General features: G+C 48.2%; 1 protein-coding gene across 1 annotated transcript in view; it reads left to right on the top strand.

Annotated features, from left to right (window-relative positions):
* The window catches only part of LOC146798423 (mucin-17-like), a 512,003-nt gene that overhangs the window by 484,699 nt on the left and 13,600 nt on the right, over positions 1–13,704 (top strand). Inside the window, exon 12 of the mRNA XM_085627967.1 lies at positions 12,484–12,663. Coding sequence (XP_085484093.1) covers positions 12,484–12,663 — 180 coding nt within the window. The remainder of the gene's footprint in view (positions 1–12,483; positions 12,664–13,704) is intronic.

Below are 13,704 nucleotides of genomic sequence, written 5' to 3'. Positions count from 1 at the left end.
CTGCTATGGTATTTGAAATAGAAATATGGACACTCTGCTATTGTATCAGAAATTGAAATATCTCATTTTATCGAATGCTACCAAAGGTCCTAAATGTTGGACTATGCTAACAGTATTCACTCATTGCCACAAAACATTTTCAAATTTGATTGCCTTAGTTTATGAGTGTAATGTGGCTTCTGATGAGTTTGAAACTGAGAAACAATTGTTTATTATATTGGATTAGAAATCAATGCAAGGTTTGAAATTCGCCAAAGTATTCAAAGTGGTTTGGTGCATTTGGTATTCAGTAAAGGTCTCACAATTCCCTCTTTAAATATATCTGTAACAAATTTTAATCTTAATATTAGTGGATTGTTAACGTATCCAATTTCAAAGTGCCAGATACAGACCACATTCCTTAATCTCTTCAATGCATTCTCACTTCCTTGGCAGCCTGGTCCACAGTAAAAAAACGATAGAGCAATGAATACTCCGTGGTTTTAGAATTGACTGTTTGAGTAGCTCATAAAGTCTAGATAATTCTTGTTATATAAAATTCATGTAATCTTGAATTTAAAAAGAACACACAAGCCCTAGTCATAGTACGCTAAGAAAAAATCGAGCCTGGATGACCTATTCCCTCATTAACCTGGAAAAACTGAGAGCTCTAGAACAGCTCTTTTTGACTGATGAGATAAAAATGTGTCACAACATCTGCTCAGGTCTCCTTCTTAGCCACACTGGAACGTTAAGCACACTCTCATTTTGCTATTATCAGCTCTGTTTTTGTTGTTTTTCTTCTTGCCCAGTACTCTCTTGCAGCCCCATTGCTGTCACATCTCTCCTTCCATTACCCCGTCATATGGTCCTCCTTGCCCCAGTCATTACATAGCAAGGGTGGCTCTGCCCTCGACAGGCCCATACCACGTTAGCATTTTTTTTATGTCAATTAAATGGACAAAAACTCTGCCCTCCTCTCCCACCTCCTTTTTCCACCTTAAGCCAGAAACTGTCTTCACTCTTGCTTCAACAATGTTCATTTTAAACTAACCAAAGTTAGCTAAAGACTTTGAATAATTTTGCACAGTGTGTGATTTTTTGTCCCATTTGATAAATCTACAGCCCCTACAACGTTAACGCCGGCAGCTCCTAATACTGACTTTTGTGGTGACCTGGTGAAGGCCACACGTGCAGGGAGAACTCGTCGCAAAGACCACAGGCACACGGTACATTACTTAACCGGGAAGACCCCGAGCGGTCTTCCGTAACTTTATTTATATCCCCGAGGCGAGCTCGCCTCGAGGGGTGGGGGATGCATGTACCGTGTGTTACATTGTATGGTAGAGGCCGAGTGGCTCTCTACATCCCTCCAACATTTTAGATACTGCCAAACATCAGCGCTCTCCGCTTAAGGCGAGGGGCACATAAAGTCTCTGAGTCTTTGGCTCAGAGCCGGGTTACCTCGCAAACGGGAGCCTGCTCCTCTGCTGGAGCCACCTCTGTCTTCCAGGCTCCGGGAGACGGGTTCTTCTCTAAAGGCTTGGTTTTCCTGGTGACTGCCTGCATTTTGCTCTGGTTCGCCCTGTTGTCTGCCTTCACTTCTCCTTGGAGATCCCCTCTCCAGTGCAGGCGACCACTCAGGGGACTCATCGCACTCCATTCCTATTTATTCGCTGTCCTGTTCTCCTGCTAGTGTCCCCTGAACCTTCTTGAAATACGAGGCATTCCTCGTCACTCTCACGTCTCCTCTTCCTGCCGTGATCATAGTTCCTTTTGTTGCGAGCACTGTCCACACCTCCGGTTCGAAGGGTGTACGGAATTTCCATCCAGGGTGTGGATCTTTCACTACCACCCTGTCTCCCGCTACTAGGTGATTTTCTCGAGCTCTCCGATACTCGCTGGCCTTGTTGTTCGTCTTCTCCCTTCGGCCTTGCACTGCCTCATCATCGTGTGCTGGTGGGCTCCAGGATGGGTCGGTCAGTATCCCGTCTCGCGGGGCTTCTTTGAAGAGGAGATAGGCTGGGGCGCATTTCGTCGTGCAGTGAGGCGTGTGTCGATAGGCGTCGAGAAACCTGGTCAAGGCTATCTCCACATCTTGTCCTTGTTCTACGGCGATACGCAGGTCTCTATTCAGAGTGCGCATCAGTCTCTCGACGTCCCCATTCGCCTGTGGCCACAGAGGAGTTATCCGCCTGTGTTTGATCGCTCGCTTCGCCAAGTATTCTCTGAATTCCTGACCTTGGAAAGGCAGCCCATTGTCAGATCGGACTTCTTTGGGGTTCCCTAGCATGGCGAACGTCTTATCCAGAGCCATCCGTATGTGTTGGAACGACGTGGACTCCACTATTTCCACCACAGGGAACTTCGTGTAGGCATCCACAAGTACTAGCATTTGTCTCCCATCCGGAAAACTGCCGAAATCCACACTCACATTGGACCACGGGTGATGACACGGTTCTTCGGTGAGGACAGGCGCCGGTGACGGGTCACCCCCTGTGATCGTGCACGCTCGGCATCTCCGTACTAGCTGTTCTACTTTTGTATCCATGGTTGGAAACCAGACTTTGTTCCTGAGTCGTGCCTTGGTTTTCGCCATGCCCTGATGGCCTTCATGTGCCAGTTGCAGGAAACGGGCTTGCAATGTTCTAGGGACGACTAGGAGGTGGCCTATCAGGACTGCGCCACACTCCCCTATGCTTAGCTCATGACGAACTTGCCACAGCTGTTGCTGCGCGTGCTTTTCTTCTTCCGTGAGCGCTTTGTTTCCTTCCAGGAACCTCTTCCAGTCGTGAGATGCCAGGGCTTTCTTGACTTTGGTCAAGGTCTCGTCATTGTCCGTGGCTTGGCCAACTTCTTCCAGGGTCACCGCATCCGGGCAAGCATCTCGGACTATCATCTGCACATACGCGTTGGAGTATCTGACATCCGTGGGGACGCATGCCGGGGAAGGTCCTCCGGGTGACGGGACAAGTAGTCCACAGGGTTGTGGGCCCCTGGACGGAAAAGCACCTTGAATCTGTATTGCTGCAGCTGTACTGCCCATCGTTCAATGCAGGCGGTGCTAGCCGTGTGGTGCCCCCAAACAGTGGGACTAGGGGTTTGTGGTCTGTGATCACGTTGAAATCTTGCCCAAACAAGTATAAATGAAAATGTTGGCATGCCCACTTTATTGCCAAGGCTTCTCGTTCTATATGCGCGTACCTCGTCTCCGTGTCAGAGAGCGCACGACTGGCATAGGCAACTGGTTTCCACATCCCTCCTTCGTGTTCTTGTAACAGTACTGCTCCAAGACCCACCGGGCTTGCGTCTACAACAAGTTCCGTCGGCCTTCCGGGGCGGAAGTATGCCATGACAGTGTTGTCTTGCAACGCCGCCTTGATCTTCGCGAATGCTGCGTTGGCTTCCACCGTCCATAGCCAAGGCCGGTCACTGCGTGTTAGGATGCAAAGGGGTTCAGACAGGGCAGCTAGGTTCGGGATGAACCTGCCGCAGTACGTTGCCATCCCGAGGAAGCTCCTCACTTCGGTGGGTGACTTGGGGATGCTGACCGACCGCAGGGCAAGCGCCTTCTTCGAATCTACTTTGAGGCCTTCTCGCGTGAACGTGTAACCGAAGAAGTCGATGGATTCTTGATAGAACACGCACTTCTCCTTGTGTAGTGTTAGGCCATGGTCTCTGAGCCGTTGGAGTGTTGCTCTCAGCTGGGCATGATGATCTTCGAGTGTACACGAGAATACCAGGATATCATCGCTCAGATTGATTACTCCTGTCAGCCTTAATGGCGTTCTGAAATACCTCCGCCGCCGAAGACACTTCAAAGCTGAGCCGCTTGTATCTTCTGAGGCCCACATGTGTAGCGAAGGTCGTAATGTACCTGCTGTTTGGTTCTAGCTCCAGCTGGTGGTACCCCGCGTTAAGGTCCAGTTTTGAAAACTATTTAGCGCCATTAAGGTCCGCTACGATGTCATCCATGGTTGGTGTTACATGGCGTTCTCTCTTGACAGCAGCGTTGGGTAGCCTCATATCGACGCACAGCCGAATAGCTCCCGGTTGCTTTGGCTTAGGAGCGACCACTAGCGGAGACACCCAGGGCGTGGGACCAGTGACCTTCTCAATGACGTCCAGCGCTTCAAGCTTTGCCAACTCCGCTTCAACCTGGGGCCTGAAGTTGTACGGTACCCTTCGGTGACGTAGGGCTATTGGTTTGACCGTGGGGTTTATGTGGAGCTGAAACTGTTTTCCCTTCAACTTCCCTAGACCTGTGAAGAGTTCGGGAAACTCCTGCATGATGTCCTCGACGTGCGCTTCATGCACTTCATTCGTGAAAAACACAAGCCCCAAGTCCTCCGCTGTGTGGCAGCTCAGGAGGGTGCCCTTCCTTCCTTACGTTACGTGGAACCTGGCCGTGGTGATGAGAGGACCTCTGGTGACCGTCGTCTCAAAGGTACCTCTTAAGGGAAGGGGGTCGACGCCTCCATATGCGTGTATTCTTGCTTTGGTCGGTAGCAGCGAGGTTCGGTGCGCCAGTGCTTCGAATTGTTGGGAGTCCATGACGTTCACCGTCGCCCCGGTGTCTATGAGGGCCTGGAGATCGGTACCCAATATCCTGACTGAGCACATGGGCGGCGGCCTGCGCCGGCTTCCCGATTGTCCAACGAAGGAGACATAGTATACCTCGTCATCTTCGTCTTCCAGGTCGAGATTCTGGTGGTGCGTTGCAGCCCCTTTCGAGTCGTCCGGGTCAGCTATCAATAGTTGCCGGACTCTTTGTGCGAACCCTCTCGGTCTTCTTGGGGCAAACCGTGATTGACCACTGCGGCACACCTTGGTGTAGTGATTCAATTTTCCACACCGGGAACACTCTCACCCCTTCGCTCTGCACGTGACCGTGGGAGGATGATCTTCTCTGCAATTCCCGCATGGTCCTCCAGGTGGCGGTTTTACCCTGACTGGTGCGGACGTTGGTCGCCTTCGGATCACGTCGACGCGTTCCTCCTTGACCTGAGGGGGCTGTGTGCTGCTATGCGCCGGAGGTGGTTTGTGGAGAGCAGCGGCCATCTCCTCCGCCCGGACGTCAGAGAGTTCATGTGACCTAGCTAGCACTAGAATCTGGTCCAGCTTGATGCCGGGCTGACGCAATATGAGCTTCCTGAGCAGTGTTGATTTGCAGCCCAGTATGATCTGGCTTCTGGTCTCCTCTCTCTGGTCGGCGAATCCGCATGTGGCCGCGAGCCTCCTCAGACGCGCATGAAACATGTCGACTGATTCATCCTCTAATTGTAAGGAGCGTCGAAATTTGAATTTCTCAAAGCCCGGGTTGAGTTGCGGGTCAAAATGTTGATTGAGAGCCACAACTGCCGCGTTGTAATCATCCGTGTTTCCTGTGTGTGGGAGAGTTTCAAATAGATCATAAATCTCTGGTCCCCCATAGAAGATTAGCAGGGAGCACTTCACCGTGCCGTCCGTTTCACGGGTCCCCGTGAAATAGTTGTTGAGCTGGCCTACCCACGCTCACCATCGGGGGCCACGGTGGCTGGATCCGCCATCTCGCTGAAAGACGGAAGTGGGTTGACCATCGTATGATTTGGTCGCGGCTCGTTTGCCCTTCCCCCTCCTCCTTGGGCCGCAGGCGGGCCCAGCGGGGCATTGGCGCCAGGTTGTGGCGGGGTGCTCATGCTTGGTGGCGGGACACTCTGGTGTGCCGAGTGCCACACCCGTGAGGATCGGCGGGGCTGGGAGAGCACGTGGCGCACGTGCATGTGAGCAGCGACAGACGGCCTGGTGCGCGCACTCAGCGTACTCACTCCGAGGCAGGCTGTCCCGAATCCCCGAAGCAGTCGGCTCCTGGTGGCAGGCAGGGAGAAGGTGGCACACTCACACCACCGCCGGTGACAACCAGCAAGCGAATAGATCCCGCCGTAGCCAACGGGGATCTTGCTGTAGCCAATGCTTGTTGGAGAGGATCTTGCTGTAGCCAATGCGTGTTGGATTTAGGAGCAGCACATGCGTGCTGAGGCGTCTTGGCTGCCGGTCCGGTACTCCCCTCCGTGCGCTGGGACGCGATGCCCCCGCTCTCTCTGACACCAGCGGGCGCTCCGGCAGCCACGTGGGGCGAGGTAGGCTTCTGCAGGTGAGGGCGCTGGGCTCACGCAGCGGCGGCAGGCGGAGTCATTACAGCGCGCACGCGCTCTCTCTGAGGGATGCCGGTGAGGTCGCGCCCCGCCTCTGGAGCGTGTCTCCGGCGGGGGGGAGACACGCGGGCAGGCGCGGGGAAACAGGTCAGCAGGGACGCCTCCGTTGGGAAGCGCAGCCGGGTGCCGGAGGATCGCCGTCAATGTGGAGCGTCGCGGGTTGGCTCCGCAGACTGCCGAGGGCACGCAGCAGGACTTCCGGCCTCATCGCCAGTGTGGTGACATGGTGAAGGCCACACGTGCAGGGAGCACTCGTCGCAAAGACCACAGGCACACGGTATATTACTTAACCGGAAAGACCCCGAGCGGTCTTCCGTAACTTTATTTATATCCCCGAGGCGAGCCCGCCTCGAGGGGTGGGGGATGCATGTACCGTGTGTTACATTGTATGGTAGAGGCCGAGTGGCTCTCCACAACTTTGATCTCTCCCGTAGTCCCACGATTTAAGTGGAACTGAGTCTTCGACAAATGCATTGTTTCTACTCCTTTGAACTGTTCTATTTGTTCTCCAGATGTACTCTGTGACCATTTGCCCAGCTACTCATTCTTCATCCCTGCAGATGCTTCCACCAGCCTCAATGGCAGCTAACGACTTATCCTTTACTAAGATGCGGTTCTTCCATTTGATGTTTCTCTGTTGTTGTGCATATTGTTTTTCGTAGTGCCTCTTTTTTCAGGGCAAAAGATGCTTCTGGGGTAGAAGTGTGGGGAAGGAGGGAGTTGCGGATGGGGATTTGCTTCCTTGTTGCTGTGGTTTCAAATCTCTAGTTTTTATTACATGTACGTTTATTTTTTGTTTTCCTTTCTAGGTTTTGACACACACTTTTCTGACAATATTCAACAGCGATTTTCTAGTCGCGACTTCTGTGGTGCAATACGGGGCATTGCTAGGGGATACAATAGGGCCCTGGAATCTGCTTGCGCCTCTCGCATTATTGAACTAGAGGCACGTGCCTCCCACCTGCAAAGATGCCTTGCATCTGACCCTAAGGAGGATATCCCCCGACAGCTGGCTCTCCTTCTTGAAGAAATCCACCATCACTTTCTTGAAGCCATCAAACATCTTTGGTGGGCCACGACACCCAATATTTATTGGTGGGAGAACAAGACTGGAAGTTGCTATACTGGCTGGCCTTCCAGCAGTAGGTGAATAGAATTATACCTGAAATTGTCGATTGTATTACTCAATCATGACATGCGCAGGCATTTGCTCTACTACGAAACTTTATACACAGACCCCGCCAGGAGAGACTCGGAGATCTCCATCCAGTTCTTTGACGCAATCCATCTCCCTCGCCTGTACCCTGCTGAAACTCATGTGCTTGATAAACCTTTTACAGCTGAGGAGGTTGGAGACGTGTTGTCTGGTCTGGCACCAGGAAAAACCCCTGGACAGAATGTTTTCCTACCGAATACTATACCGTGTTCAGTGAGACGCTACTCCCCCACTTTTTGTCCTTTTATAAGAAAGTGTGTCACACAGGCGCCTTGCCTCCAGATCTGGACACAGCCACATTAGTGGAAATCCCCAAGACGCAACCTCCCTCCACCTCCTGTTTGTAATATTGTCTGATATCACTCCTTAACGATGAGGTCAACTTTTTTGCCACTATGCTGGCCACCCAGCTCAGGCATGTCCTTGCTATGTTGATTCATCTAAGCCAATGCAGCTTTATGCCGACTCGCAGCATGAGGCACTGTCTCTGATGGCTCCATGTGACCCTGGCACACCTCCATTGTGTGTCACATGATCTTGCTTTACTTTTTATCGATTTAGAAAAGGTTTCAACATGGTGGACTAGGGTTACCTCCAACTGGTGTTGACTCGGGCCAGCATCGGACCTCAAATTTGTCGTATGGTTTGTGCCCTTTACTCCAAACCCAATGCCTGAGTCCAGATCAAAGAGTTACTTTCTCCACTTTTTCCCATTGGGTGTGGGGTGCCGACCAGGTGGACCGAATAGCTTTGTACGTGGATAAAGTCCTTTTATTTCATGCAGACCCTGCAATGAGTGGCCCTTGCTGTCTTCATATATTGTAATGTTTTGAGGAGGACTTTGGTCTGAAGATAAATCCATCTAAGTCTGTATTGGTCCCCTTAGCCTCCTCTAGAGACAGCTTTGATTGGCAGGCGAGCATCCCTCTACATCGGCTTAGATTTCAATACTAGGTATCTGGGTCTCTTTACATCCAGAATTTACATGGGCCCTTAACTTACAATCCTTAGTCCAAAGGGCCAACACTGACCTTATTAGGTGGCTTTCCCTCCTGCTAAATGTTCTGGAATGTATAGCCCTAAACAAAATGACGACTCTTCCACGGTTCCTGTACATGTGTGAAAATTGGCTGTTCCACCTGCCTTGGAAGTGGTTCTGTGCCCTAGACAGAATGGCCATGATGTTTCTGTGGCATGGATCCTGACACCGTCTTGTCTTTATGCACTGTCAATGAGGCCCTTATGATAGTGGCATGGAAATGGCCAATCTCTATGTTTACTACCTGGCTTCTCACCTTGAAATTCACAACTGGTTTAATGGGGGATATTCTGACTCTGCCTATCGTCTGGAGTTGTTCCTGTTATGTTTTTCTCACCTTCAGGCTCTGCTCTATGGCTCTCCAATTCCCACCTCCATATTTTCAGGGACCAGGCTGGTGTTCTTGGCCTGGAGAGCGGCGCTTTGATATGTGCAATGCCAAACTTACCCAAAAGACACCACCCTGGCATGGCACTTGGTTGAGGGAGGTTGCAATACTTCAAGGCTTTAGAGCTTGGGACCTCATCGGTGCCGCCCAACTGGGGAACATCTGGTCCGGGACACACATACGCTCCTTCCAAGCTCTTCAAACCACCTACGCTCTTGCAAACATGTAACTCTATAGATATCTCCAGCTCCGGCATGCTCTCCGCATTCATGTCTCAGTCCCCAACACTTTTACAGAACTTAATCCCCTTGAAGCCAAACTCCTTATGGGCAATCTTGGCAGAATTTCCAGATTTACAGCACCTTGATTGTCAACTCACCTGGTACACGCCACCATCTCAGAACCCTGTGGTTCCCATGGCTGGGTTCCATGGAGGATGAGGATTGGCGAGCTGCCATGATGGCGCCTTAAGAGCTCACTCTTTGCCGTTCATGCTGACTTTTAGTGCCGAGTGTTTGTCCTGCGCTGGAAAATCAGCGTGAACGGCATCATGCACAAGAGGGTGCTGTTCTTTCTGCGGATCACGTAGATTTTCTACTCAAGCAGCCGCTTCCTCAACGCAACGGATGGTTTCTCTGTGCAAGTGGTCCCGACCATCCGCAACCGTCCACGTTGATAAATCTTGCTGGGAGGTAGTCTAGTGTTGGATTTTCCTCAATCGCGCTCACCAACTTAATGAACTCCAGTCCGCAAAGTTTTTCGGACCTCCATGTGCTCCACGCAGCACAGAGTGCAGAAAACTCTATGAACGGAGTAGCAGAGTTCACTGCCCACGCCTAGTCAAAGATTATATTCTTGCCATGTCCTTAGGGCTAAAATCAACAAAAACTTTGTTTATCAAAAAAACAAATGTTTTGTCCCGTTTGGAAAATGCTCTCGACAAAACGTTTTGAATACAGGGGCCTGTAATGGGTCTTAGTTAGAGTATTTTTATTGTGCTGAATAAGATATGTGAACTTCAAAAGTAAAAGTTTGAACACTAATTAGGTAATCTGGAATTTTGGTGTAATGGTAAGACATCATAATGGGAAGAAACAAAGCTATGACTGTGGTGAGTTTGCAAAACACTTTTTGAAATTGGTTTCAAACATTTTCATGGTTAATGTAAAGTTTTCATTTGGTTTAAAATATGCAACATTTTCAAATAAATGTTTCTTCAACTAAGTGCTTCGCTCATGCGTGGCATGCGTTTTATAACTAAACGTTTCTCTACCTTTCAAACCTTCAATCTATGTTCATATGTATAATAACTTTGAATATGAATGGGTTACTCAATAATTTGTCGAAGCCCTGGCGCGGTTATAATTTGCACAAAATCTGTAGCCAATTGATACTTTTGCTGTTGTGTCCTCTAACAGACTAAATACACAATTGAATCTTACCTTAAATTGTTTGGGGAAGGATATTGAAAAGTTAAATTGTCTTATTTGGGGGGGGCGAACAAAAGAACATGATGATTATAAGGTTTCACACCACCAATTAAGGCTATACTAAAAAACATTTTCTAAACCTCCCCTGGGCATAGCTAACTCTTTTATGGTGGCTTTAACTCTTGTATTTTAACTATTTGTGTCTGCATTCAACTTGCTGACACTGTTAAGCTCTTTTGGAAACTCCTCTTTGGGTCACGCGGTCTATCAGACAATATGCCTCATTGATTGTAGCAATGTTTTGATTGAGTTCATTTGACTAACAAATCTGATATCAAAGATTTATTTTTTGGGCTTAAAGCACAAGACAGCCAACAATGTCCATGATGACATGGAGTGATTGGTCACCCTATCAGACCTTACACTCAGGTAGATGTGGCGCCAGTGGCAAGAGGATTTCAATGTCTTCATTCTTGAAAAAGCTTCCTTGTTATCCAATTATTTTATTTCAGGTGTTCTCAGATGAGTTCATTCTTTAGAAAAGATGGAATTGGCTAGTTACTACTGAGCTGCAGGTTGCAATTATTTGGGTGGCAGTGTTTAAGTTTCGCTGGTGGTGCCCACAAGCATCAGTGCTTAATTTGTAAAAATATGTGTCGGGCCCTCGTTAGTAAGCCATTGGAGCTTGCACTACCCTACCAGCGCTGCCACTGACCACACTAATTCAACAACTAACCACCACACTCCTATAATTCTGACGATTCAGACGATTCCAGGCCCCCAAAGCTATAAGAATGGCTTGAGTGGCAGTTCTTAGTAATTTTTAATACTCTTGCGTAGCTTCAGGGGTGGTGACTGGGATGTTACACCCCCCAATAAATGTATGTTCTGATAAATAGTTGGGTACAGGTGCTTTCAGTCAGGTATGGAGAGCTGTCTGTTGGATTTCACCAGAAAATTTTACATTCGCACAGACAAAAACACACAATACACTCTCTCTCTTTCCATGTTTTGAAAGTCCTTGAAAATGTTTCTTATTTTACAGAATACTGTGTTTCTCTCACCAATCCTCATTTCTCTCCCTTTCCACTGCCCCTTAGGCCCCTCTTATGCACCCTGTTTGGCCTATATTGTATTATAACATTATATGCCAGCGTGATTGTTGGGAAAATCTGAAACTCACCTGTCCCAATCTTACTGACCAAGCTACACCTTTGTTATTACATATTGAATTAATAAACAACTGTTTTTGTGCTCATCTTTAATTAGACGAACAGTGTCACCATGTGGCAGACTGTCATAAGTGCAAGTGTTTACAAGTAGGTGCCGAGTAAAGGAAACCACCAATTCAAATTAAGCACTGACCGGCACTTATTCTTGGGCACCAGTACTTATTTTTCCTCAACAGACTTCAATTCAGAGCAAGAGAGGAAAACACCAAATCTGGAAAGATGGAGAAAGGAAAGACTGGAAAAATAGTGACAAATGGAGGAAACAGAAATAAAAAAGAAACTGCAAGAGTAAGATAAAGAAACATGGTATGTCTGGTGGTGGATTAAAGAGGCATGAGGGAGAATCAAGACGAAGCAGCCTTGGTATTTGGCACCCTGCCCTTCCATAGCACTGACCTTAGGTGTCTGAGCAAATGATTGGGCGAGGCGCTTATTCTCTTACAAATTAAGCACTGTTGGGTGGTGTGTAAATGGTTGACAATTGAGTATCTGTGTTTTACAGAAGTTAATAGACACTGTGGATGCTTTCAGTTGCTTCTAGGTGTAAATGAGTGTAACTAAGCATTCCTTTTTTTCTGCACTGTACTTGCAACTTGTTTTGTGCTTGAGGAAGGATCCTATACTTTTATGATCTCCATTTTCTGGCAGCGTGACACATCCATGTACATATGCATATCCACGCTTAGGCATCAGACTCAACCCACAAAGAAACTGTTGTTGAGGCTCTTACAAATAGTTTAGTCGTTTGGAGGATTCCATTAGGTCCCCTGTTCATCATTCCTAAGGCTGACTCTATTAAGGTTATTTCATGTTTCCTTTACCATCAAAAAGGGTTGACCTTTTCCAAGTGCTTCCATTTGCCCTTTATAATGCATTTTGCTACCTCAGGAAACCAAATGAAATCTCTGAATTATGGTGCATTAAGGCAATGTAATCTAACAGTTTGTCAATTTTGTTATTCCATCTTTATTCTTCTAAATTCTCGCCCTTCTGTTTTCTTTCCAGATGTCCCAACACAGATACCTATTTATTCTATGGAAAAAATTGTGAGACCAGGCTCCACAGACCCAGCCTTATTGGGGGGCTCACAGTCGCCGCGTTTGTGATCATACTCATCATTGTGGCTTTGCTAACATTCTTCTGCAGACGCAGATATAGACTGAGACATGGCAGCTACTATCTAAGGTAAAATATCATTATCTTTCATCAGTACGATAATCTCTAATCCCTACTTAAAAGACCATTCAAATGCTCTAAATGTTGCAAGCGAATCAAACGTCAATGAGTATGGCCTGACTATTTTACAATGGAAACGAATGTTTAAATATAAAAGTATTCGAGGAGTGAACACTAAATGGTTAAAGTAAGTCATTGTACAGGGTCAGGAAAGTGAGTGACCAGGTTAGTATGTCTGTGTATTTCTAGTCTAGTCAGAGAAAGTGTCTCACCTCTGACACTGTACTAAAGGATTAGAGATTCTCATAGTGTTCAGAGTAGTATGTATTTGTTAAATTGTTTTGCACAGTTCATTCAAGTGCTTTAAAGTCGCTCCGTGTTACACTGTGCACTTGGCCACCTGCCTGCACTTGCAAGTGGGTGCAATGAGTGACTGCACCTGCCTACAAGGGGATGTCTGGGGGGCCTTTAGGACCCCCTTTCGCCCTCCAGAGGGCTGCCATCGGGGGGTGGAGTAAAGTAAGGCCAGGAGTGCATCGCTGAGTTGGCGATGCAGCGAGCGCATGATAAATAGTTTCATTTATTTATTTACTTACTTTACTCCTGGTCGTCGCATGTCCGACTCCACTACCGCCCAACCCTGCCCCTCCCCGCCTCACCACCCCGCAGTAATCCCTCTGCGAGCCGCCACTGATTATGTGCCACACACATATCCCATATGACAATGTATGAGTTTTCCAACCAGAGAGGCGTGTTTCCCCAGTCCACCAATGAAGTGATCAAAGAGGCTCTGCCCAGAAAGGACCATGGCCAATTGGAGGTCAGATTTGTTTGTCCCCATTCGATGCCCAACTTTGATTATAAAATACGGGGAAGATGTTGGCATGTAGGTTAATGACAATGCTCCCCATACATGTAAATCATGACTAGAGTGGATTTGCTCCAGCCCGTAATACATTTTATAACTTAAGAAAGCTATTCCACATCATGGACGCAACACTGAAACTGAAACGCCGACTGTGGCTGCATTTTTGAACATTGAAAAAGCAT

Source organism: Triturus cristatus, chromosome 9 (genome assembly GCF_964204655.1).
Source record: "Triturus cristatus chromosome 9, aTriCri1.1, whole genome shotgun sequence".
Classification (NCBI taxonomy): Eukaryota; Metazoa; Chordata; class Amphibia; order Caudata; family Salamandridae; genus Triturus; species Triturus cristatus.
Note: the sequence above shows the minus strand (reverse complement) of the source record. Positions and strands in the feature narration are given on the sequence as shown.